This window comes from Antennarius striatus, chromosome 6 (genome assembly GCF_040054535.1).
Source record: "Antennarius striatus isolate MH-2024 chromosome 6, ASM4005453v1, whole genome shotgun sequence".
Taxonomy (NCBI): domain Eukaryota; kingdom Metazoa; phylum Chordata; class Actinopteri; order Lophiiformes; family Antennariidae; genus Antennarius; species Antennarius striatus.
In genome coordinates this window covers 18,834,313-18,861,237 of record NC_090781.1, presented here as the reverse complement: position 1 = coordinate 18,861,237, position 26,925 = coordinate 18,834,313, and the positions used below count along the sequence as shown (strand labels likewise).

Here is a 26,925-nt window from a genome sequence, read left to right as displayed (position 1 = left end):
AACGAAAGTGAGAGAATTGGAAAGGGAGAGTGATGGGGGTGATTTTCTTACCCCGTTCCCTTGTCTGTACTCTCCCTCCTCCATCCTTCTCTTCCTCCTTTCCTCCCTTTCTCCTCCTCTCATGACCAGCAGGGTCCAATTCCTCTAGTTGAGCGCTCAGGGCTAGGACTGGGCTGATTAGACCTGCACCCCCAACTGGGCTTCGCCGAAGACTCGTCAGCAGGACGACTTCAAATGCACCTCGCTCCTGCCACCCCAAATAAAACCTGACTGGTCCTAATGGACACGTTTTAATCTCCCTGGGTTATTTGAAGATTTCTCCAGCCTGCTGCTGGCCACAGCAGAAACAAATTCCTCTGGCTTTGTTGATTAAACCACCTCCTCTCCACCGTTGCTTATCATCCAGCAACGTGCCGTTCTTTTTTAATTAAAAGTGAGACACCACAAGTGTGCAATTAACAGCTGGTAATTAAAGAGCTCTCCAGAAGTGCAACACTCCACCTTCATTTCAATTATATAATGGACAAGTGGCTATTTGATCTTCAAATTAGTGAAGTCTTGTAATATTTGTTTTGTGGCAGATTTAGAGGGTTAATAGTGGCCTCTCTCTTCCATGATTGATGTAAGAGCAGAAAGAGGGATATTATAAACCTGGAAGAGTCCATCAGGAAATGCAAATCACACCTTCATGTTAATGAGCAGGCAATGGGCCGGGCTGGCCAGCCGTATAGCGTTTCAAGTGTGAAAAACAAGCGCCCACTCTGCCGCAAACTGATTAGTACATTTGAATTTGAAAGTTTAATTAACTGCTTCTAATACAGATCGTTTTGGAGAGTGACACATAACATTAAGTTGTTTGATACTTAATTTGGCCGCCTTTTGATTGCAAAGCAAGCATGGGTAAATTTGCAAAGCAAGTAAGCAGTGAGCAGCTATCCCAAAGGAAGCAGAAGCCACACACTTAAAAACCTTTGACTGATAACTGATGAAAATGTATTTAATGACCGTTGTGCTCTTTGAGCGTGTAAAGCGGAACACTTGTTCACTTTTAATTACAATTGATTTTCATCTATGTACATGGCTGTGGTATTGTTAGTTTGGAGTTTGCATTCTTTCACTCGGTGCAGTCCATCAATATGAAAAAAGTGGGTCTTGATTGATTTTTTGGCTCCTCGAGCGCATGCAGCAGTTTGAAATGAGGCGATTATTAATTTGCTGCCACACTTTAATGTCTTTGGGGGATGTTTTCCGTTCAGGCCCTTTTTACCAGATTGTCAATGTATCAAGTGGATCAAAAGAAGTTTAATCTTGTGCTGTTGTGATTTCTAATTGCATTATTTCCCTAGTTAATATACTTCTTATAAAAGTGTTTTTCTATTACAGCAGAGTGCCTTGCCTTGCACTTTTTTTAAGTCACTAAAATGTTGTAGATTTACATAATCAGACCTATTCTGAAATAACGTAAACATTCTTTCACGTAAGCCCTAGGAAAAAGATATCAGGATTTAATTGAGTCACTTTGCTCAGTTAGAGATGTTAAAAATGAAGAAATGCAATTTTAGAAATATTAAAAAGCATTTTTTTTGTTTCCAACATACCGAGGACTAAAAATCCTCTTGAAGAAATAGTGCAGTATCAAATCTGAGATCTCCTGGTAATCTGTTTGACTTTTACTAAACATGATCGCGTTTGAGCAATCTGTCATTAATTCTGCAGTCCTGCCTCTCCAAATACATACACACCAGAAAAACCAAAGAGAAACAAAAAGCATGAAGTCAACAGGCTCAAGTCAATCAAGCATGTCAGATTTTTTTCGTTGGTGAATATTGGCAACTCATTGTGAAATAAACACTGAACATTTAAATTCAAAACAGGTCATTATGGATGATTCTTAAACAAGATGTCAGTCATTAAAGGAGGCCATGTGGCTCTGCTTAGAGTCCCTGCTTGCTTGAATTACGTAGAAGAAATTCGATTTTTGGGATCATTCTCATCCGTCTGAATGACACTTGTTAGCGGACCACAATTCCCATCAACCCCCTGAAGTAGTAGTGATGTGCTTTGTGTGTGTGTCTGTGTGTGTGTGTGTGTGTGTGTGTGTGTGTGTGTGTGTGTGTGTGTGTGTGTGTGTGTGTGTGTGTGTGTGTGTGTGTGTGTGATCTCAGTTTAATCTGGGTTGCTGTTACTGTCATGTTCCTCTCCCTCCCTCGTTGTCCTCCCGCATTCTCACCTCAATCTCACTGTCATTTGGCAGCAGTCACTCCCCATTTATGTCACTGCTCCCCCCACCCCATCACCCCTTACTCACATGGACATGTTAACACACAGCCATTCCTTTAAAGGCAAGCGAGTCAGAGAAATACGGCCGCTTTATTATTTTTTTTCTTAACTGTTTCATATTCTATGAATGTAAACAAATAAAAAATTAGAATTTTCATCCATTTGTCTTCCACCTGTTTCAATGCATTAAATTGAAACAGGTTTTTAATATTTTATAAATTGAGCAATTTGAATATTCATATATATCTCATAAATTAATTAAGAGTAAATCCAGCTTTTTTTTTTTAAGTCTTCAAGCATAATTAATAAAATCACAACAGGACAACATGTAAACATTAAAATGTTAATAAATGTTAATAAAGCATTAGATTGATGGATAAATGTTCCTCTTGGTCTTGACTGTAGCCCACACTGTTCATCCACACACCCGCTCAGAGATATGCAGTACTCGAGCACTACTGTATTGCCGAGTTAAATCACCTCCTGAATAGAGGGAAATCGACATCTATAACAAATAACATAAACATCTTCATGGCTTCGAGGGGGATTTTGTTGCTCGAGGCTCATGGCCGAATGTTAGCCTTCCAACAAGCACTAAACAAACATCCTCTCCTGGACCTTTCCATGCTCGGGTCTATTCCACATGTCCCACTGTGGTTTGGAAAGTCTCTGCAGGCGAGGACATTATTGTATGTAACAAGTTCTGTAACAAAGTTAAGGTGGAATTGGCCTGCTGCTGCGGTGGTGCTTGAGGCAAGCGTACCCAGCCAGTGGAAAAGCAACCCTCAGACAAAGTCTATTCATATCCAGAAATATTAAATGGAAGATGTCAGGTTGGTAGTAGGTGGTCAGCTTGTCACATTAAAAATACTCTTGCTTTCCAATTGTTTTTCTTTCTTTACCATGCACAGACCTAGTTTCTAATTGAATTCAACTTTTTTAAAGGAGTTTCCGGCTTGCTGCCTTGAATTTAAGCACATTCAGACTTCTTTCAGTCTCCATATGCTCATGCGTCTGAAAATTGCAAAAGGATTCTTTTTTTTTTCTGAATTCTTGTGGCCCATTATTAAACAATGGTTGTATTGGTGCATTCTAACCTTTTGTGGTGCCACAACAACAAAATCAACCGTTCCTTTTCAACAGATTCGAGTGGCAACCTGAGGTGAGAGATTCAAGAGATGAAGTCAGGCAAAGAAATATGAGCTGAGGCTTTTTAAAAATCTGTTATTTTAAGATATTTGAATTTCTAATACCATAGATTCTTTTTTGCTAACATGATGTTTCATAAAATGTCTGTGTGTGTGCGTGCGTGCATGTGTACGTGTGTGTGTGTGTGTGTGTGTGTGTGTGTGTGTGTGTGTGTGTGTGTGTGTGTGTGTGTGTGTGTGTGTGTGTGTGTGTGTGTGTGTGTGTGTGTGTTGCTGGCTTTGTGGCCTCCGGTGTGTGTTTGAGATGTCCAAGTGAAGAGTCTGAGTTTGTCAGATGCCTCAGCCCTGAGTTGAGGGCCATTTGTCATTGGTGGGATTCATTATTCGTGTCCCTAACTCCCCTCAGATGGCTACTGTGATCACCATTGACCGCCCCCCCCCCGTGACAACCACGGCACCTTCATTATGTCACTGTGGCCACACTGCCACGGCAGCAACTCTCTAACTGTCTGGGTGACACCCCTGGGTGGGACTCCAATCTCTCATCTGGAGGCCTGCCTGTCAGGAAGGTTGTGTGTGCGTGTGTGTGTGTGTGTGCGTGTGTGTGTGTGTGTGTGTGTGTGTGTGTGTGTGTGTAAGGTGTGTGTGTGTGCGCGTGTGTGTGCGTGTCTTGTTTATCAGTTTGTGTGTCTGAATAAATATCTGAATAAATATCTGAATAAATCGATATGAAATTTATTGTTGGAATTGTTGTTCAATTCATTTTAACAGATTGTTTGCCTGATTTCTCCGGATACATCCACTCGTCTGTTTCCTGTGTCAGAAAACACACTTCTGTTCCAGAATGGCACCTTTTCATCAATTATCCATTAACAATTCTTCAAATACACAGACTGGCCGTTGAATTAATGGAATAATTCTCCATTTTGGTGTGTTTCCTGTTATCCATTCCTGTGGCGTATTATCACATTCTCATTCCCACTGGGATCATTTCAGATAGCACAGTGGACACTGTTATACTATTAATCCCCTCCTATTTTCTAATCAGCAATTATTTAATTATGTCCCATTAGTTGGAGGGTGTTGCCAATGTCTGCGCCCTGGGCGTTTAGCCCCTGCTCTCTGTCAAGAGGGGACCCAGAGGGCCCTGCAGAACGCCTGTGATTAGTGTTGCGTCTGCAGAGAGGTGACAGAATCCCTCTTCAAATATTTTGTCTTCATTTTACGGCTCTGAGATGCAATTATGGAGCAGCAGTTCATTACGGCGGCACGCGGCGCTTCATGTTTTATGCATGCCGCCTCATTTAGGGCCTTTATTAACGAGTAAGGTCTGACTGCTGCTCGAGACGATATTGCCGGCTGCCCTATGGCCACCGCCGCCTTTATAGGCGTGTGCTTCTGTGTGTGTGTGTGTGTGTGTGTTTGTGTGTGTGTGTACACCGGTCATATGAGTAAGCAAGAGTGACGAAGGGAGTAAAACAAATAGAGTGGACGAGAACGAAGGCTAGGTGGAATATAATAAAGAAAGAAAAATGTGATTGAGGGGAAAATGAATGAAGCCGTGAGTGTGTGTGGTCAGTGTAGTGGTCACTTCACCGCCGTGGCCTCTTTATCCCAGCAGCTGGCCTCATAACGTAGTTCTATAGCGCCGGGTTCGGCGCAGGCTTTAAGGCGCTAGATTGAAGGGGTGGGGGCAACAGGGGTGACTAACTGCACCTCCCTCTGCAGAAGAAAACTCCATCTGCATCCAACATTGAGACAGATGAGGCCAATTTGGCTCCTTAAATTTCTGGGCTGTGATGGATGTGGAGAGGCTGAGCACAGCGAAAGGTTCATAGAGGGGTGTGAAGGGAACGGGGGAGAGAAAAGGGAGACAGGTGAGGAAAAGGGAGAAGGAGGGAGAATCCAGGGTGAAAGACAGCGGAGGAGGAGAGGGGTGAAGGAGACGTAAATCCGAACATGAGAGGTTATCGCTTATATTGGATTATTGACCGTATTGGCGTTTCTGTTTTGTTATCACACACAGAATATTATATTATATTATATTATATTATATTATATTATATTATATTATATTATATTATAGAAAGTAAATGTTTGAAAAGTTTCAACTTAAAAATGGTGGAAAAGTTCAGCTGGACTTGAATAGACTGTGAAAAGTTGTGACAGCGTTGCAGAAAATTTCCAAAAGTCACGTGATGCGAACCCCTGAACGCACAGTTTAAGGTAACAAACAGCGGTGTGTAATTACGTGTGGAGCCTAAATACAGTTATGTGTCGACACGGGCTTTCCAGATTTCAGATGAAGGAAATTCAAAGCTAATGCACCATTGCAGGAAATTTGTGTCATCAAAAATTGAATTTGATGGAAAATTTCTGTTGGGAGGGCAGCCAACGACATAATGCACTCAATACCCACTGGGCTTTTTCTTTTCTTTTCAATTCCATAGCATTCAGTGTTTGTTTAACAACCAATGCAAACATGTGGGGATGAGGTTATTGATTTACTGATATACAGTACGGCTCTTTGCATCTGATCTCAATCAGGTGTGTGTCTGATTGTTCTTGTCAAACACTTGAATGTGCCCGACTTGTTCACTCGACTACAAAAAAGCAACCTTTTTTTTTTTAAAGTTACAAATACAAATTTCATGTAGTCCGGTTTGATTCTTGCCAAGCTTCATCTGACTGATGACCCTCTCCAGCCAGACTGGAGCTCCCATCTGTGCCGCAGATTTGCCATCCTTTGATAAGAACTACCATCCTCAGGCCTGCATAAATATTATATCAAGTTTAATGGCCATTGTCAAATCCATCTAATTGTGTAATGTTTTATGAAGACATCAAACTTAAACAAAGCACATATGTTATCATTTCTGTTAATGGCTGGGCAGCCTGGGACGGTCTGGGCTGGCAGTTTTGGTACCCAGGGGCCCTTTCACAGGGCTTTTGGGGTGGGGGTGGGGGGGCAACCCAGTCTGGATATACATCTCCCTCTGCTCTGCCTAGACCTGCCTCACTCACATTTCATCAAAGGAATCAATTTTTCAAATGCGCACAACTGTGAGTCATAATTATATTAGAGCCCGATGGCAGTTAGCCATAACATGAAAGAGAAAGAAGGAGAGCGTGTGTGTGTGTGTGTGTGTGTGTGTGTGTGTGTGTGTGTGTGTGTGTGTGTGTGTGTGTGTGTGAGTTTGTGTGCGTGTTGGGTGCATAGTTGCATCGGTTCAAATTGTATTTTTACCATTATAACTTTAGATTAAACATGTTGCTTCTATTTTGGAAGACATCAGTCTCAAAAAGATAGATGTTAGGTCGGAGGAACATCAGGATAGTTGAAAGGAGCGGTGCAGAACAAATGAATCAAAAAGCTTGGGATGTGCGACACCTTTGTTGGGTGGTGGTGATAGGACTGGTTCAGAGGTGGAGATGGGAGAGATGATGGGATTAAGGGTGTTTGACATGTTCTCTCCACTGGAGGATAAAACAGTCCATGGTCTTGAAATGAAGACATTCATGCTTTAAAAATAAATTCACATATTATAATTTAGTTATTTTTAGCACCCGCCCCCTCTCCCCCACCTATTTTTTTCCTTATTCTCTATCAGTGTCAGTTGGTGAATCAGACACCCCCTTCCAGAGCCCCCCCACCCCCGTCTGATGTATGGCCTGTGGAAACAACTCGAGCACCGGGTTGTTATTCTGTTTGCTTTACATTTGACAGGCTTGAGTTAGCGTCCGACTGGGATCCTATCTCATTAGGCCAAATGCGGGGCTAAAACAATCATCAAAATCATTTGGCAACTGGCATCCCACTTAGGAACACCTGTCAACGTTACAGACGGAGGAGAAACTCGGCACATCAAACTCAGGACCGGGATTGAACCTGGGAGAAGGACAATGATGGAGGGAGGGGGAGGAGGCCCATATGCTCCCTGTCGTTGGCGTTAATGATACGGAGTGGTCGGTTTATGTGGAGGCTTCCTGGTTGATGATATTGATTGCGGTTTTAGTACATAAACTCTTGTGCGTGCGTGTGTGTGTGTGTGTGTGTGTGTGTGTGTGTACGTGTGTGTGTGTGTGTTGCACATCCATCTCTGCATTCATTAAGACTTCATTCATTTACATTTCATTAAAAATAAATGTGGTTTCTTAATCCTTCTTATTGATTATCCCAAACAGCCACAGTAGTAGAAGCACAGCGATTTGTCTTTTGGAACAAAAGCTGCAGGAAACCTGCTTTAGTGCGCGAATGTGAATCACTCAGTAGCCTAAGATTTTATGAATTTGCGTCTCCTCTCACTCTCCAACGCTTTATTTTTTCTTCCTTCGTGCAAACACTCAGCCTTCGCACGAACCCACCTCTCCCTTTTCCTCCACTGTATCGTTCCCTCCTCACCCTGTCCAAACATACATCTTTATCAAGCGGCTGTTGTCAGACAACATTAGATAATTAATAGGCCATTTGTCAGGCCGGTGAGAAACATGTTAAAATCCCAGAGCAGCTCCCCTGATAAATCCTGCCGCGCACATAGACGCCTTTGTTGTGTCAGGCTGCCGTCGAAGCTGCAGATTTACCATTAAAGGACCCTCATTATTAATCACAACTAATGCTAATTAATTGTGTGTCTGTGTGTGTACTCAGAGGGACCGTCTCTGAGTTTCAGTTTATGTATGTTAATTGGTAACTCGGCCCAGAGCCCTTAATGGACTGTTTTCCATTTGGAGCAGTTGGCTAACACAGAGGTGAAAAAACATAGACAATGCTCTCATTAATTAATACTGCGTAAAGAGTGCTCATGCTTTTGTTACTCTCTACACTGTGTGTGTGTGTGTGTGTGTGTGTGTGTGTGTGTGTGTGTGTGTGTGTGTGTGTGTGTGTGTGTGTGTGTGTGTGTGTGTTTAAACAACGTGTGTATTAGGAGCAGATGAATGTGGAGATTTCTGATAACAAATGCACAACGTTACCTAATTTTATTGTTATTTAAAATCAGCACCGTAAGGCAGGATGTCTCAGGTTTCTGTAAGCAACAGGCAAATATGGTAATGAAAGTATATTATAATAAAATGTAAAATAATGTTGAGGGCTTTTTTTTTTTTAATTTCTATTTACAGTCTATGACAACATGAACATCTGTCGTAATTTAATTTCGGTTTAATCAACAACTATATCGTTATGGATTTCTGGTGTTAGTCTAAAACCGTTTGGCTATAACTACCATTAATGCGCTGAGCAAACATAGTTCCTGGTTTGTTTCAATCAGAACCGCAGTCACCTCAATGGACCCGCAAACCAAAAGACTCCCCAAAAGCGGCACTAAAGCCTCCATTAAGCACAAAGACAGAGTTAATTACGAAGCTTATTGCCTCTCCTGAGGGCATGGGGCTCCAAACACTCTCCTATACACCCTGCTGAGGGAATTTGGACATAAACTGATGCACTGTAATTAACAGTGCCTAGAAAATCAGCAACAGCCATTCGCTGTTTGGCAGTAGGTGTGAGAGTGTTAAAATTAAGGAAATTCTTTTTTTTTTTTCATTTGAATTCAATGCCTGAATCTCCCTCAAGGTATAACAGTTTGGGGTTTTTTTTAAGCCAAATTAATGTACAATCACATCATTCACCCCCCAGAAAATACATACTTCTGGTTCTGGTACGCCAGCACAAACATAGTCCTGGTTATCCTGGTCTATAGATAGAAATAGAAAGCTGCAGAATGATGAATAGCACTATTTCAGACTTTAGATGTGATGATAAATGGGGGAGGACGAAGGGGGGTGTCATGTGTGATTATGTTTGACCTGCAGTACAGGGGCGAGCCCCTCGTCCCATTTGTCTGTTATCATAGGCAACAAATTATGTCCACAGATAAGCATAAGGGCCAGTCCTCAAAAGGTGAGAAGTTCATTTCGATATTTCATGATCTACGACGCCATCAGTCAAATGTTACACCTCTATAGGCCACATGAAGTGATCTGTTGATCGGGTTTAGGTGATGAAGATGACTAATGTCCTCATCTAATAAGTCACAGTATTCTGGTCTAATTATGACAAATTTCATTAAAATAATTCTGTCAAATATAAAAAAGAAATTCTTGAGATTATAAAGCATGTAAAGTCTATGAGAGTCAGTCGTGAATGATTACAGTTATGTTTTGTTCAAAGTGGAAACCCACACCTCCTGGGAAGCAACCCAACAACAACCAAAGCCCAGTGCAATCATTTTTGATATGTCTTGGACCTCCAGAACTTTCTACAAAGTGAAGGTAGTTAAAACTTATCAAATCTGTCAACGTGAAGTCTTCTCAGGCCCCGTCGACTTGTTTTATACGTACCGATAGTAGTTAACCTCTGACGTGGTTGGACGTAGATGTCCTGTTGACAAATGTATCTCAATAACCAATCGTGACCAGGGAAACATGGAAGAAGGAGTGTGAAGGACAGCGGTACAAAAGAAAGAGAAAGGGTGGGTTAACCATGTCCACAGGTAGGTTATTTCTCTGTAAACATGTGTATCCATTTGTCCCGTGGGTGCTTCCCCCTCGCCGTCCCGTGTGCAGTGGCTGGAGCACACCTCCATTAGGGGCTTTGTCACAGTGATTAATAGCTCTTTCTATCATCTTTAATTCACTCCCTGATGATGAGGGCCCTGCGCGCTGCTCGGGGTAATCGTGTGATGTATGAGTCAGCCCAACACCCCGTAGCAGAGGTGAAAATCATTCCACCCAAGCAGATAGCCGTCCTGGGAACAAATGTTTTTCCTTTTTTCCCTCTAAAAATTAATGAATTAGGCGTATAGTGCGAACATTTAAATACATGGGATGTGTCGGCGTGTTGTGTTTTTTGCAAAGGGCCGTGATGTATTTTCATATGTTCCCGAGTGATTTCGATGACGAGATAATATTGTTTTCCTCATTATTTTGTGGTTAATTATTTGTGTTGTCTTTGGCATACATCAACTTCAAAGTTTTGCTTTTTTTGAAAGTCACATTTTTGTACTATCACAATGTGCCATCAGTGGTAATGATGCAGTCGATGATGCCACGATGCTGCTCCCAGCTGGAGTTCCCCTTCTCTACCCAGAACTCTCTTTGATGAAGGGCGTCAGCTTGCTGCGATGAAGTAACTTGTGTTGCTGAAAAAACAAACAGGGCTATTTGCTACGAGTGTGCACGGACGTTAAGACGTGCAGACGTGCTCACGGCAATCCCATCATGTGCGTTCCTGCAGCTCCACGCCTCTTGCAGAGCTACGGACTTTGACGTATCAATCATCTGCACATGAAACCACAATTTTTAGAACTCTGAGCATTGAATATTTGCTTTCGGCTAACGTTTACCTTACAGAAATATATATGTTTATGAGCTGAAATGTTTTCATTGAGTCCGCCGGACCAGGGGAATTCCTGGTCTAAATCAAATATAAACTTGGAGACGGGCATGAGGGGGGAAATGTTAGTAGAGAAACAGCAATGAAGGGATACAGTTACCTTTAAAAGCTCTTGTCCTTCTAACATATGGCAAGCTTCACATCCAGGAATAAAAGCACGTCACACATTCTTTGTGCTGAAAATCATTATACTGACTTCCAGAGCCACACTGGGTTTCCTGCCTGGCCCGGTTCGTTTCAACTGAATCTTTCCCTTCAAATATGCTGTGCCAACATGGTGTGTGTCAAACACAATAGTTTCACAGGCACCGCCATCAGGTAACGCTGCAGGAAATGGATGTGAAAAATACTGGAGACGTGGATCAGATTCGACAAAGTGCACATATGTACCGTATCACTCGGAAATCTCGGCCAGATCGCTGGAATAAACCGCTGATTCAGCACAATCTGTCAACATTTTGACATGTGTTAGACTTCCAACCAGCAGACGAAAACAGCTCGTGTACTACTTTTGAAGTAGTCACAGACGTAATACTTTGATCTTGCCAAAGTTGAGGTTACACATAATTTAACATATTTATATGCCTCATCTCACATATGCATCAAAACCTGCAGATTTTCTTAAGTTGTGAACACATGGAAAGCAATGGTTTTTATCCAGACCTTGAGTTAATCTCTCAGGTTTTAGTTTATGGCCACAGTGACCTGTTGGGTCAATCAGAAGCGCGGTTACTTCATGGCCAGTGAACACAGAGTGTGTGTGTGGATCCGTGTGGATCTGAGATCCCGTGGCCGACGGCGCAGCAGTACAGTGTCACACCGGCAGCCCTTCCGGAATGTTCTTCAGCGTAGAGATGGGTTGTGGAGCCTCATTAGTAGAGAGTCCCTCTCGCCGTGTCCTGTCAGCCCACATCAAGCACAATCCATCTCAGTTGCGCCCAACTTCCTGTGAATCATTTCCATTCTTGAGTGTCTGCGCCACACCTGCAGCACGCTGTTGACATAGATGGCTTCTGTTATCCTGCCCCTCCAAAAACTTATCTTCATGCCTGCTTGTTTAGTGACTGCTCGAACACTGCAAATCTCCATTATGCTTTTACGCTCCACTAGCCACGTGTACCGCTCCGAAGAAGCCCCGTGTGGGTTCAGAGGTCATTCTGCTATGTCCTGTTTTACTCTATTCTCAATTAACCCCAGTATGCTTCCCTCTGTTTTCACTGTAGAGTTCAGGAAAAGGAAATATAAAACAGTCAGAGCAGTACAATGCTGAACAGACACTGCTTACTCACCTTGGCATCTGCTCAAACAAATGGCAAACATACCATATTGTTGCTGTAAGGTTTCCAAAAGCCTGTTTTTGACATCGAGTTCTGTTTTTAATTTGGATTATAAATCAAAATGTGTCATACTGATATTTTGTATGGCCAGGAATAGACCCAATGATTAGAAATTGGAAGGAAAATGTTGACGTTTGAAGGAAGTGCGCTCCTTTAATGCTATCCTGGTCTTTATTACTGAACTCAATTAAAAACAAATCCGGACTTTGTCATATAACACCATGTTGTTCCAGTCTTGTAGGTCCTTCTGCTGTTTATTTGACTGCATAAAGTTGTTACATGTTCAGTTTTCAGGAAGTATTTACTCGTTTCCCTCTACAGTAGAAATAAGAAGTGTAGGAAATTATTTATAAAATAATAAAGAAAGAAAAACAGCCTTACCAGGATTAAAGACATTACTGAGCATCACCCTCACATGGAGACTGTTTTCTTCCTCAGGTGATGGTGATGACGAGATTGCCCTTTACCCATCCGACGTCCTGGATGATGTGTGTGGCTCTGATGGTGATCCAGCTCCTTCCTCAGCATTGGTGGAGGACCCGGCCTCTCCGTCTCTCTCCGATTACGAGTCTTCACCCCAGGATCCGCTGTCTTTCCAACACCAGAGCATCTTTTTACATCAACAATATTTAACTGTTCCCCTAGACTTTGAACTACGAGAGTCAGCAGTTTCAGGCGGAGGCCTGGGCATCTGGAGCCGCAGAAGGGTGGCAGCCGGGGAGCGCTTTGGACCCTATGAAGGAGAGCACCGGCCTTCCCTTCGAGACTCCACCCAAGGCTGGGAGGTAGGAAAACGGCAAATGAAGTCTCCATGTGCATAGTCCTCATGTAATCCAAAATTACTGCTTTCATACACATAAATGGTGAATGTATCGTAAAGAATTCTGTGAATGTTTAATATTGACACATGAGGAAAGGTATTTTGTACGGTGACGTCACAGTTTTTCATAGTTAAACACATTTTCTCATGTGCAACAGAGCAGCTTCAGTTTTACTTTAAGTCATCACAAAAAGTGCACTCACAGGTTTTTGTGCAACAGTAGTCGAATTCTTTCTGACAAGAGGGGTTTTCCTTGGCTGATCTACGCCGAAGCGTTCACATCAATACCGTTTTTATTTCCTCCCATGGCGTCATGTTCACATTTAGCGCATTGACCACAAGGCTGCTGGTGTCGCTTGTTGCCTAGTGATGTAATGTTCACTCAGCGTTGCTGAAAGAAAGCGAGTCGAGTTTGTGCTCTTTACTCAATTAAAATAAAAAGCCATAAATATCTTTTTCATCCTGGTTAGGGACCCAATGCAGCTATTGGCAAATCACATATTGGTCAGGCGGCACAAAAAACAAAAATCGAAGGCTGGGTCACAGGACAAGGTCAAAGGTTGGATGTGGTCTCTGTCAGTGTCAGAGTGCTTGGTTTTATGGAGCAGGATTCAGGGACCAGCAGAGAACCGGCCTCATTTAGTCTGTCAGAGCAGATCATCTTCACTTTGGATGGGAGGATTTAGCCCTTCGTATTCACAACTTTGTCCCTTTATATACGGGAACCGAGCTCATTAAGACACGCTAACCGCACATTTCATAAAATGAAAAGTCACATTTTAAAATAAAAAGATGATTCAATACAGCATTAAGTCTCTCGCTAGAGTCTCTCTAACCTCTAAATCCATTTTAATGTTACACTTTAAAACCAACTGAGAACGTGTTGGTAAAGCATCAGCATTCGGCTCATATAAATAGTTTTGGCTTTGGACTGCTGCTCCTTGGGCTTCAATCATGGAGCACTGCTCCAGCCGATCAGCTCTGACTCAGTGGTTTCTGGCACAAACCAAACAAAAGTAGATTTTTTTATCACTCTGGACTACATTTTCTCCAATAAACTCCCTTATTATCAACTGCCGAGTGAGACGCAATATATAAATGTTTCCTAAGTTGCACTCTGCATTCTTGCCCATTTTAGTAACAGAAAATGTTAATAAAAAAGTGTCTGCCCCCATTTACAGCTGGTTGAATAAGCTCTCTGGCTTATTCTTTTTCTCAGGGAAGAAAATAAAGGAAAACGATGTTTCATGAATTTTAATCCTGTGGTAATTTATAGGAATCTCAAATAATAATACGTATTTGAAAAGCTGGGGAGGTGGGATGTGTGAGTGTGTATGGGGCAAGCGGGTGGGGGAATTGAGGGAAAAGATGGGATCCTGGTGAGGCAGCACTGTATCACGATGTTTAATTACCATCCTGACAGAGAGCCATAACTCTTTCCATTAAGTAAATAAGTTGTAAAGAATTTATGATGAAATGCCACATTATTCAGAATGGATATTCAGTGATGACATCCCTCTGCATTAAATATGGTAAACGCCATTAAGCCCTTCTGACTCCCCACCACCACCACCACCGCCCCCGACATTCACCAGTTTACCGCCCCTGAGCCATTGCATCCAAAACCCGACCACCCCCCTCTCCCTGCTTGTAAATCGTCAATATGCCAATAAGCCCACGGAGGGTCTGTAAAAATAAAATTGATATGGTAAATGTGAGTTAAGATAGATATGTTTGCTTTCATCATCAATTCTGCGCTGCGCAGTGAGGTGATGTCACCGACCGTGGAACACTAAAGTGGCGTTCCCATCTGGAGCATTTGATGGAGGGTCCTGTGTGGCCCAGGCCGGTCGTGACAGACTGGGGGAAGTTTGTCACCGGGGAGGCCACCGCTCCTCAGCTGTATCATCATAAATTTGGGGGCTTTATTCATAAAGGGGAAGAGTGAGTTACGATGTCCATAATGCTTTATGAATACAGGAATGGTGACTTATGGGAAAGATAGCTTCAGTAAATAAGAGGTAGAGAGGCAGCTGTTAGGGGTCTGTCAGGCTGAGGCGCTCACCTACAACGTTTGTGGAACGGCAGTCCTGGCTGTCGGTAGTTATATGCTCGGCGAGTGCGTTTGACCTGACACAAATCTATTAATTAATGTTTCTGTTGAGCTTTCAAGTTTGTGTTTAATTCTGTGTAAGGTTTTGATCAATTTGTTCAGATGATGTCATTTATACCAATTAAAAAATACATTCATCGATTTAATACTATATATACATGAATAAATATTTCAAATCCAGATCTTTTTCTTTTGAATGCGGGATAATAGAGCACCCATTTAATTTGCTTCCAGTCCAAGAAATTCAAATGGAATTTTGATCTTTATAGCATTTATAAATATATGTGTTTTATTTCATTTGTGCCTATCCCAAACTATAAAATTACTGTCTTTAACTTAAAGTAAATGGAATAACATATTTCAGTGTGAAGTGAAATATAAGTGTCAATTCTCAAGTCTCTCTAAATCAAGTTCATGTTTAATTTAATCCCGCAATTTCTTGTAAAATGTCATTTAAATTATAAGAATAAAATGAAAACCTATGAATTACAAAGCATTACATTCCAGCTTGTTGGCAGTATTTGCATGTATTTCTTTATGGTCTCAGAAAATGCTCTTAATGCCTGGATGCCCACCAGTCCATATTTTGCTGTCTCTCTCCGAGTTGTTGGGCACATTTAAATTCAAGCTCCATTTGTGTGTGTCCTCTTCTCAGCTGCAGCAACAATGAGATAGAGAGCTAGAGCCTGGGAGAGAGTTCCCCAAGACTCAATGAGCCATTGGACTCACCCAAACCTACAGCCCCACAGGATTATGGGTCCTGGACTTAGAAAGCTGGGTGCCTCCTGCTGCAGCAGCTATGGGCGGAGCAAGTCAGGGGTGCAAGAAGGGTTGGGATGGTGAGTGGGGCAGGATGAGGGGGAACGCTTTGGGGTCTTTGTGCACCTCTTGAGTGAGAGGCGGAGGTGGAGATGGATGTGGAGGCGATAGTGTCGGTGGTAGAGTTGGTGGTGGGAGGTGTTGAAGGAGATTAGCATTGACGGTGAATGGAAGAAGAGGATTAGGTGGCTGGGCAGTGCCTTTCCTGTCTCTGCCTGTCTCCTGAACCTCCTGGTCAGGAGAGGATGGGAGGATGGAAGGAGGCCAGGAGGAGGCCCATCATCAAGAATGGTGTCAGCTAAAAAACTTACATCTGCAACGGCCTGCTGAGAAGAAGTACGATACCAGTTTTCACTGAGTGTTGTTGCAAAGTGTAGGTTTGGAAACCTTAAAGCTGACTTTGAAACAGATATTTTATTTTGAAAAGTGAGCCAAAAAATCCTGCGGTTGTAGAGTTCATACATGATTTGTCATACTTAGAGAGTTCACAGACAGTTTTCGAGCAGTTTAGCAAGTGTGGTGAAACTAAACTTTTGCCATTTTGCCATTTATACTTACAATGTGAGCACTGGCAGAGGTGGAGATTTTTGTGTATCTGTGTTGCTTTTGAGTCCACATACACTATGTGCATGTGTGTGCAAGACAGAATGTGGGAGTGTGGATGGAGGGCGTTTCGAGAGGGCGTGTTTTTTGTGCACGGATAAGCCGCTGTCCTGAATGAATGCAGATGTCTCTGGCTGGCTGTCCGCCTGTCCCTTGAGCACTGATGGCCCGTCGCCTCTCCCTGAAAGAGCCACTCTCAGCCCAAGCCAAAAGCCCCTTAATCCCCGAGCCCCTGCCACATCCCATCCACTGTCAGTGGAGATGGCCCTGCCCTCAGCAGCGCTTAGAAAGGCAGGCGCTAGGGATGAACCTCTCTGTCACTCACACACCTCTCAATGGACACACATCATCACTTTTTCACATGCACATACACACACATGTAGTTTTTTGGGGGGAAATTCAAAGGGGGAAAAAGTCCTACAGCTGCAAAGGCGATGTGAATGGAGGTTGTCAATGCATTGTGTTGTGTGAACACAACGGCTGCTCTGACATCCTTGTGGGACCTGTTTTCTCTCATGAGAAGAGCACCAACCCGGTGACTGAGACACCGTGTCCAATAATGAAGGAGCCCGTCTTGGGTCTCATTGACACTTAGCAGAATGTCAAAGTGGATAAAAAAAGACCATAAGAATCAAATGTGTGTGACCAGGAAGTTAGACAAAATGCTCTGGATATGGTTGTGTTTGACTGCTTAACAGGAGCTCCTCCATCAAGGAAATATAACCTGGAATGTTTCCTTCTTTAATTGTTAACTGTTTTCTATTACAGCAACTAAAGCTACACCTCTTATCTTATAAAAGTTGGGATTCATGGGTGTGTGAGCCTGAGGCTAATATAAGGGATAATATGGACAATACATGAAGACTGGCACAATGGTTTTGGGGCATGAGATAAAGCCAAGACTTAGTAGAGATTTTTTTTTTCTTGTTTCTTTTTTCCTTTTTAAGTCATTTTTAAATCAAAAACAAAAAGATTCCACAGTTACATTCAGCCTGGTCATTGGCTTGGCTAGAAATTAACCCACCAAGCAAAGTGAAGTTTATCTTTCATCCTAATTTCCAAATCTGTTCGAATGGAGAAAATGTCTGCTATGATTCTTGTTGTATGGAGTAGAAGTTATTACACAAAGAATCTGCCTCATCAAGGCTGGTGCTCCGTCCTTACCCCGTTTCAATTCATTCATTTAACTTCATCATAGTTAATTTAACATATTTTTTCTTATCCTCAGTTCTGCAGTCACAAATCTTTTATTCATAGTGTTTTCTTTACATAATTCAAAGATGGGACTTAATTTAATTAGTCCAACCACTTGTGAGTAAATATCATGTCCTTTCTTTTGCTTCTGGTGCAGAGTGCAGACCCTCCCGTTGGTCAAAGCATCCCATAATGCCTTCAGCAGCATGTGTCTGTGTTTGCTTTTGTCTCTCCTGTTGTCTGCAAGGGAGATGAGCCTGTTGGAGCTCCCAACTGGAGCTTGATTGACTTGAACAGGAGTGATGTCCATTCAGAATCCCAAAGACAAAACGAGCAGGGGGTCCGTCTCCCTGCCTCTCAGTTGATTGGTAATCCCTTTCTTTGGGTTAATCTGTTGTTTGTTGGTGCTGGTTGAGGTTTCTGTGTGTGTGCGTGTGCGTGTGCGTGTGTGTGTTTAATGATGTTCTAATCTCATCTCATGTGAGGGGAAGTGTGGAGTTGATGAGGCACATTCATAAAGAGAGTTAAGATTAAGTGTAAAATGCATGCAGGGTCAGTGAATTCCTCCACTTTGTTCAGAAGTGGCTTTACAAGTTTCTCATTTCCCCCCTCATTCCTTCACATACACACAACAACCCCCCTTCCTCCTCCTCCATCACCTTTTCCTTGTCTCGCCTCCTCCTCCTTCTTTTTCTGAGTTCCCAGCGGGGAGGGGAAGCTAGGTTAACTAACTGAACAAAGTCAGAGCGAATTGCTGAAGGACAAAGGCGGGCATAAGAAGGGGCTATGCCAGTTGGAAGGTGTAGCCGGCAGCACAATACCAGGTGAAGGAGGCTCTCGTCAGGGGTCCGTCCAAGCATGACAAAGGTCACGGGCCTCATTAGATCTGAAATAAATGGGAGGAGGTTGGGAAAAAGAAGGATGAGGAAGGAGGAGTTCACCTGTTTGAAAAGGTCAGAGGGGGGACACGTTCCTCTCATGATTATATCTGACCTCTAGGGATGCGTACAAAATCATACTAGCTGATGGCTCATTATTGGAGTCCCAAAACTTGCACAGCATTCTTTGAGCTGAAAAAGAGGAGGACAGACTGATCTGAAACACATTCATGCTAAACTCAATGACACAATGACAAACGTCTAGACAGTCTCAGATATAATAGAATTTATATGTAGGTGCATTGACTTACTGGCAGGGATATAAATGCTTCTGTCTTGTAATATACGTTTACATCATCTGACCTCAGCCGTTACTGCCTGAACAGTCTGGTCTGAGGAAGATGCACAATGCATAGCATGTTAGCTTCACTGTCACACTTTTATATCCGCAACAATTCCACGATTAGATCATTTAAAGAGGAGAGGAAAAATAGAAACGAGAGAAGAGATTAAACCGTGCGACAAAGTTCATTATCTTGAATTGAATTCACCTCAAAGCATTTTTTTTTATAGTCTGAGTAAACTTTTCAGTAAAATGTAAAGCATCCTCTTTTTAATTTAAATGTGCTGAAGGATTGAGTTAAGTTTATCAAAAAAAATTGACGGGAATGAGCATGAGCTACTGACTCCAAACGGGTTTGGAACACAAAAATCACACACATTCCAGGTGTCTACAATAAAGTTATATTATTCACTTACACACACACACACACACACACACACACACACACACACACACACACACACACACACACACACACACAGATGCATATGTTACTGCACACAAGATATGCCCTCTGTCAGATAGGAGTGAAAATGAGGGGACCCCTAAACAGCCTACAGGAAACAGAGGTGATGAATTCCGTGTGCGGGGCCACAGCACCGGGCCCACCGATATCTTATCTGTGGGAATTGATAGGGGAAGGACCTTCCTTTAAAACACATTACTGATTGTTTCCAAATGTCTTCCCAGTGGGATTAGAGGGAAAAGGAGACCACGACTCAGGGGCAGAACTTGTAGGTTTTTTATTGGAAAATAGAGAAGGAACAGCGAGTCTGCCCTGACTTTCCTGCTCTGAGTTGCTGCTAGCGCTTAACTACCAGTCAGATTGCATTACCCAGGCAGTAAATCTAAGTACCGGTTAACGCAAATAATCAAGAGCTAATACTGTTCTACGAAACCACTTTCTCTGTGTCTGTGGTCAGAGCTGCACAAACAAGCTCAGGCCAAGGCCCTCTGTCCTCTTAGCCTCTGCCAGACTCTCCCTCACTCTCTCACGGCTATTATAACTTACACACACACAGCCGCCATACTTATGTATCCATGTGTCCCATATGGAGTGTGCACCTCTGTGTGTAGCGTGTGCACATGCACATGTTTAAATCGCTCTTCTGTCCCTGTGCTGTAGCTCAAAGGGTAATGGGACGCTGCAGTCTGGTTTGAGAGCTTATTACTGGGATAAGCTCTAAAAAAACGCAGGCCGGGCCACATTCAGCACAGTAATACCGGACACCTCTTCCAATTACGCTATATTGCTGCTTCGATTAGAGTGGAACAGATCCAAAACCAGATTTGAGAGCTGCCAGGTTTAACGGAGAGAGAAAGCAGAAGCCCTGGGTGGCAGTAATGAGGTCTCAACCCCAACTTTGCGCTATTATGTCATAATGCTTTAATTCAAGCCATATGATAGGCTGCTGTGCACTCTCATGTTATTGCAAAGTCAATATTTGTGAGCCAGTCCTGTCTGTTGCCCTCTCCCCTCAGATGTGGCCTTCCAAGTAAGTGTAAAAAGCAAAAGATGTCAGACGAGGAAATGATTAATAGACGACCGCATCAGGTTGCTTGGGGAAGGTAAAGGATGTGAGGTGATGGCATGCTGCTTCCTGACAAATTATTAAATAATAAGAAAAATAAGAATGTAACTACCCCGGTGTACAACGCCAGGAACCCCAACCAACACACCTGGGACCTGCCTCTTACTACGGCATCACCTGACATTAAAAAGCAGGGTTTTCTGTCCAACTGTTTGACCAAGTGCCAATTAATTTAGAGCATATTCCTTATAATTTGTACAGTGTTTGAAGGTCACATCATAAATGAGCTTGGCTCTCGTATGTAATGGGGTTAATTACCATAGAAATAACCCAGGTTCACATCCAAATAAATGATTATTTTGTAATTGCTTTGAGGTTGCATAATAGTAATGCAGTCCATTAATTTTATGTCATTGCAAAATTATAGTAGGGGATGTTTTGCTATAGAGTTATATATATATATATATATATATATATATATATATATATATATATATATATATATATATATATATATATATATATATATATATATATATATATATATATATATATATATACATATACACACACACACACACACGAACACACGTATATGGTACACATTGGCTACAAGGCGTATTAACTTTCAGTCTCTGACAAGCACTCTCTGAAGTTTACTCTCAGTGCTGCATTATATGCTACATATGCTGCAAATCAGACCTAATTTGAGTTCTGCAGAGTTACATTTCTTGTTTACACTTGCATCGACTGCAGGAATGTTATTCTAACTGCATTATAGCAGCTTTTGCTGGGTGTCTTTTTCATACCCAGCATTGTTCATTGTTTGAAGATGTAAATTGAGCAATAAAAAGGGAATGCTTATTGAATATATCGGATTAGACGTCCCGCATCCCGAGCACTCGTGTGTTTTGCATTATATATTTTTTTAAACTTCAACACAGGGGCAGGCGATTGAGCCCCAGTCATGGCAGTCACCCTTAAATCCACAGATAGATGCAGCTCACTCATCCGGAGATGGTGGGGAACAGCTAGTGTTTCTCCTCCTGGGAGAAAGTGAAGCGGTTGTCGGGACAGGAATGAAAAAAGGGACTTAAAACATGCTTATGCACAGTGATTGAGGGGGTGGTCTGTGAAAAGATAGGATAGGCAAAACTAGACAAATAGACAGGGTGAAAACAAGAGTGATAGATGAGGCAGAGGAAAGACACGATGGATAAAGGGGAGAGAACAGTACAAGCCGAGAGACCAAATCAGTCACAATGAATGAAAGAGAGACAGAATGAACGAAGGAGGTGGTGAGAGAACTGCATGTCCTGTCTGAGGTACATGTCGAGGGAGACAGATTTCTCGGTGGAACGTTCCCAAGTGTCCCTTGCAATCTGTAATAGGATTTTCCAAGGCTACAGCAGGTAGTCTGCAAGGGAACTTTGTTCATTGGCGCTTACAGATAAGGGTTAATGCAGCCCAAAGGTTCCTTCACTATACAGGGCGCTATGGGAGTCTATCACTCCCTCCTTGCCGGCCCAAGCTGTCAGCACCAATCCGTCACAAAGGATTTCTTCCCGCAAAACTCTGGCCATATCTGAAATCTCCGACAAACTAATTGTTGTCTTCAGTCTTGGTAAGCCCTGTGAAGTCCTAACAAGTTAGCGTCTTCTGAACAGATGAGAACAAATTGCAAAATCAATTTCTCAGCCGAATTATACTTTGCCATCAACCCAAAACAAGGATAGGATGCCAAGACAGAACCAAACTCTGGAGCAGAGTGTGTCTCTTTCTCCAAGTTGTTTTATGGCTGCTTTCCTTTCCTCCTAGCCACTTTATGACAGGCATTGTTATATCTTTGGAGTTCTGGACAGCCTCTGATTGGACCATACAGTGCTTCTTTCTGACCCTGAGTGACAGCAGGATCGGGTCCAAACACCGCTCATTACACAGAGTCATAAATCATCCTGCTGGCACTGAATTCCACCCTCTTACCAGCTACCAGTTCCTACAGGGGACAGGAGTCTTTGTGGGATTCACACATCCAGAACTTTGAGGATTCTCAAGAGCGTTTTGGGTTGAAGATTCCTGGTTTCTCTTTACAGCTGAATGCCAACTAATATCTACTGAATGTAAACACCTGTTGAACAGCATGCCTTGATCCCATCAGCCACTGTTGATATACATCACCATGGAAACTTCCCATTGACGTTGCTATACCAAGATAAAGTCATTAGCCTTCATATCAGCAGGAGCCCAACTTCGTGATTTCATCACTGTGAAGTGATGTGTGAAGGATCATTCTGCCAGAGCCGCGGCGGCCCTCGCCGAAGGTGGCCTCCCTCCATCCCCACCGCCCTCCTTTACATTCCTCGTTTCCACCAGTCACCATCCTCCCTGTGTGTTTGGATGGCTCCACCTCACTGTCAGCCTGTGAGGGACGGCTGTTTTCCTTACAGGCCAGATCAAGACAGGAGATTGGCCCCAGGGGGCCTCAGGATGTGAAGCTTCTGACACGTCCCGTAAATCTGGAGTGTCCCATCTCTACTGCTCGATCTGCACGCAGCAATGAGAACGCCAATGAGGCGTGAGGATGAACATTCCTCCAACCGTTCTCACACACAAACCCCAGGGTTTTTCTTGGAGAGTTATACTTCTTTGCCTCTCTTTCTTGACTCGTGAGCTGTCCACCTCAGCAAAATGTCTGTCTTTCTACCCTCAGTAAAATAAGTCCCTGAACCCCAAACCCTTTGGCCAGAAAAGGTTTCGCAGATACATTGCTGGCTTACTGTATTTTCTCATGTTTGTGTTAAATGATAAATATGAAATAGTGTGTTATTCTAGTGTCTATGACAAGAAGTTATAAATTGCCTGTGTTGATAGACTTAATTCCCGTAGTCCTCTGCCATGTCTGTCTTAATCTAACAACATTGAGGTGGCAGAGCTTCACCTACAGTATTAGACAAATTAATATCCTTCCACATGCTACACTGGACATCGTGTGAGTCCCATGTGAGACTATTTGGACAGTAGTTGTTTATGCATATTCAGTTTGAACGGTTGTCAACACATTTCATCATTCCATGGGACTGTCCATGTCTCAAATGACCTCAAATGACTTTTTTTTTACATGAAATATGGAAATATTTTTAAGAAATATGTTGCCCATGTCTTCCTGATGGGAAGTTGCATTCATGGCCAGAGCAACTGTAGGTGAAGAGATGAAAGTAGACTGACCAATCAGTACAGCATTTTTCCTCCACAGCGTCAGCAACGTTAGCCAGATTTTTCACCCAAATGGAAATGCAGCCTGTCATTTCCCTGCAGCTCTGTCTGTCCAATCTGTCACATCGTGCCAGTGGATGCACAAATAGGCCTGCCACACTCACTGTCATCTTAGTAACGTATGTCCCATCGTTACCACAGAGTGGGCCAAAGAAGCACTCAGGTCCACTTTCTCCCCTACTCATTTTTTTTCCTCCCTCTTCCAATTCTCATAACCACATCTCAGTGATGAGCCTTTTGGACCTCTCCAGGTGTGTGTGTGTGTGTGTGTGTGTGTGTGTGTGTGTGTGTGTGTGTGTGTGTGTGTGTGTGTGTGTGTGTGTGTGTGTGTGTGTGTGTGTGTGTGTGTGTGTGTGTGTGTGTGTGTGTTGGGGGGGCGGGGGTTTCTGGCAATATGTATTTTTGCAATGTGCAATGAATGCTTACTCCAGATTTCCCATCGGGAGTCAAAAGCAGTAGTTTAATAGGAGGAGCGGTTAGGTGGAATAAATTGTGTCCTGGACTGGTAACGTAACAGCCATCATAAATAATGTAGACCTATTTTAAGGGGCAGATGAGGCATTAGAAGCTATTTACACTGCAAGAGCCACGGCTATCGATCAGCGCGGGACGTCCCATAGATAAGAATGGGATGATGTCATGGTTATTTATGGTTATTCCCAATGGAAAGACGACGAAAGGGATTTTGGGGCGACACCATCATCAGTTTTTTTGGGGTGTGGGGGGCATGATGCATTCTGTCATCAGTGATACAATCAGTAGGGTGGCTAAGGGAGGTTAAGTTCAGCAGTAGCATGCCTGTGACGTACACACACATTCAGGCATGCATGGACGCCGGACAACTCGACCTGCACACACACAAACATGCAAAGACAAATGCGATCGGTGCTATTAGGGTTCATAACAAGTAGCGCTGGCTCAGATGAGATACAGTACATCTCTGTCTCCCTGCACCACATACATATAAAGAGCATAATAAAAGACTGATTCTCCACTGGTGTGCTGTGAAGTGAGCCACAGGCCAAATTCAATATGAGTCTGAGACTGAATTACCATTCAGGGCTCACTGGTCAGGTCAGGCAAATACATGAACCTCCGTTTTGCCAGATGAGATTTTAGAAATTGTGAGATATGGAGACTGACTGAAGTGCAGCATGGGATTTGACTGGATGTTGTGCATACTGTAAAGGGAGATGAAATGATGGAAATGCATCATGAAAAAGAAATATGTAATATCTTACGTACAAGTGAAGCCACCGGTCACCTATTACAGCAGTCTGGCTCTTAGCCTTGTGATATGCGAATGTGTGGAGCAACAAGGGAAAAATAATCTGCTGTATAGGCTGTTAATCATTTTAAAATTAATATACTTAATATTTTACGCTGTCTAGTGATATAGTATGGGCCACTGAATGCATACCCCAACTAATGTTGGCTAATGTGGACTGCAGTATCCCCTTTTTATCCACATATTTTATTATAGTGCCATAGAAAGATAACTTATTGTCTAATTAGGTTAAAATCTAATTTTGTTGTGTTTTACTTTAAATGACACTATATTAAATTTGTTTTGTTTAATTTTCATCAATATATGCTTAATTCTAAAAATCTTTTCAATTTGTTTGACCTTTTCCATCAAATAAAACATTAAAACAATTAAACTTTTTTTTACGTTAGCTGCTGACTTCACGTTTAAACACAAATAATTGTAAAATAACATACACACTGTATCTATACTGTGTATATACTATATATATATATATATATATATATATATATATATATATATATATATATATATAGGTATATATATAGGTGTGTGTGTGTGTGTGTGTGTGTGTGTGTGTGTGTGCGTGCGTGCGTGCGTGTATGTGTGTGTGTATAAATACACATGTATGTGTGTGCATATGTATATATTTATGTGTTCATGTAAGTGTATATACAGTGGAGGAAACATCTTTGTCCCTGACATCTTTTGACAGCTCTTTAGTCTTGGAGATGGTGGAGTTTTACAGAGTCTGTGGGCAGCTGACTTTTCATACACGTGACAATTTGGAACAGGTGTCTGTCATGCAGGTAATTACTTCAGTGAGATGAGGAGTATGTCTATGGTCTGTGGGGGCCAACAATGGTCAAGGTTGGTCAGGGATCAAATACTTATTTCCCTCAATGATATACAAATTCCTTTTTCATTTTTCATTTCATGTAATTTTCTCAATATTTTTTATATTCTTTCTGTAAATGTTAAAATAAAGCTGCCATAAAAATTTGAGGCTGTTAATTTATTTCTTAGTATGACAACTGCCAAAATCGGGAGGGATCAAATATGTATTTCCTCCACTGCATATACAGATAAATACATACATAAATACATATATATGCACACACATACATATGTGTGTATATCTATGCAGTATATACACACAGTATATAGCATATACGTAATTTTACAATTATTTGTGTTTAAATGTGAAGTCAGTAGCCAGTGTGAAAAAAAGTTGAATGTTTTCATTGATGGGAAAAAAAATTAGAATTAAGCATATATTGATGAAAATTAAGCAAAGCAAATTTCATATTGGGTTGTTTAATGTATTTTTTAAAAAATATTCTTTTAACTGTTAAAATAAAGCTGCCATAAATATTGTATATGAGACTGTTAAATTTATTTCTTAGTATGACAACTGCCAAAATCAGTGGGGGATCAAATGCTTATTCCCCCCACTGTATGTGTACATTTATGTATATATGTATATTATATACCCAACACACTTCACTGTGCCATAAGCTTTAAAAGTGGTTAAAGACAGAAGGGTAGAACTACAGAAAGAGAGACTCCCTGAGCTGAGGGAGGTGTGGTGGGGTAGTGGAAAGAGGAGAACAAGAGGGGAGTAAAAGCTGGCACGACTCCACAGTGTTTTCTGTCGCTGGCCCCTCTGAGCAGAAACATTATTGTGAATATTAGTTCAGAACTTCTGGCACCCATCCAAACACCGGCCTCTGTCTGTGCAAGAGGGGGGCATAGCAGCAGGGTTCAAGTCCCATCACACACGCACACACACATACACACACACATACACACACACACAACGATTGCCATTAACCACCACCCCCATCTTCTCGGCACACTCTAGACTAGAAAGGCTCCACAACAACAAGATGTGTGGAGCCTCAAGTCCTGCCCAGCCCTGATAA

General features: G+C 42.3%; 1 protein-coding gene across 13 annotated transcripts in view; it reads left to right on the top strand.

Moving 5' to 3' along the window:
• mecom (MDS1 and EVI1 complex locus) overlaps positions 1-26,925 on the top strand; it is a 121,484-nt gene that overhangs the window by 26,397 nt on the left and 68,162 nt on the right. For all 13 annotated transcript variants that reach the window (XM_068316936.1, XM_068316931.1, XM_068316932.1 and 10 more), the window contains exon 2: positions 12,597-12,943. In XM_068316936.1, the coding sequence (XP_068173037.1) occupies positions 12,597-12,943 (347 nt within the window). The remainder of the gene's footprint in view (positions 1-12,596; positions 12,944-26,925) is intronic.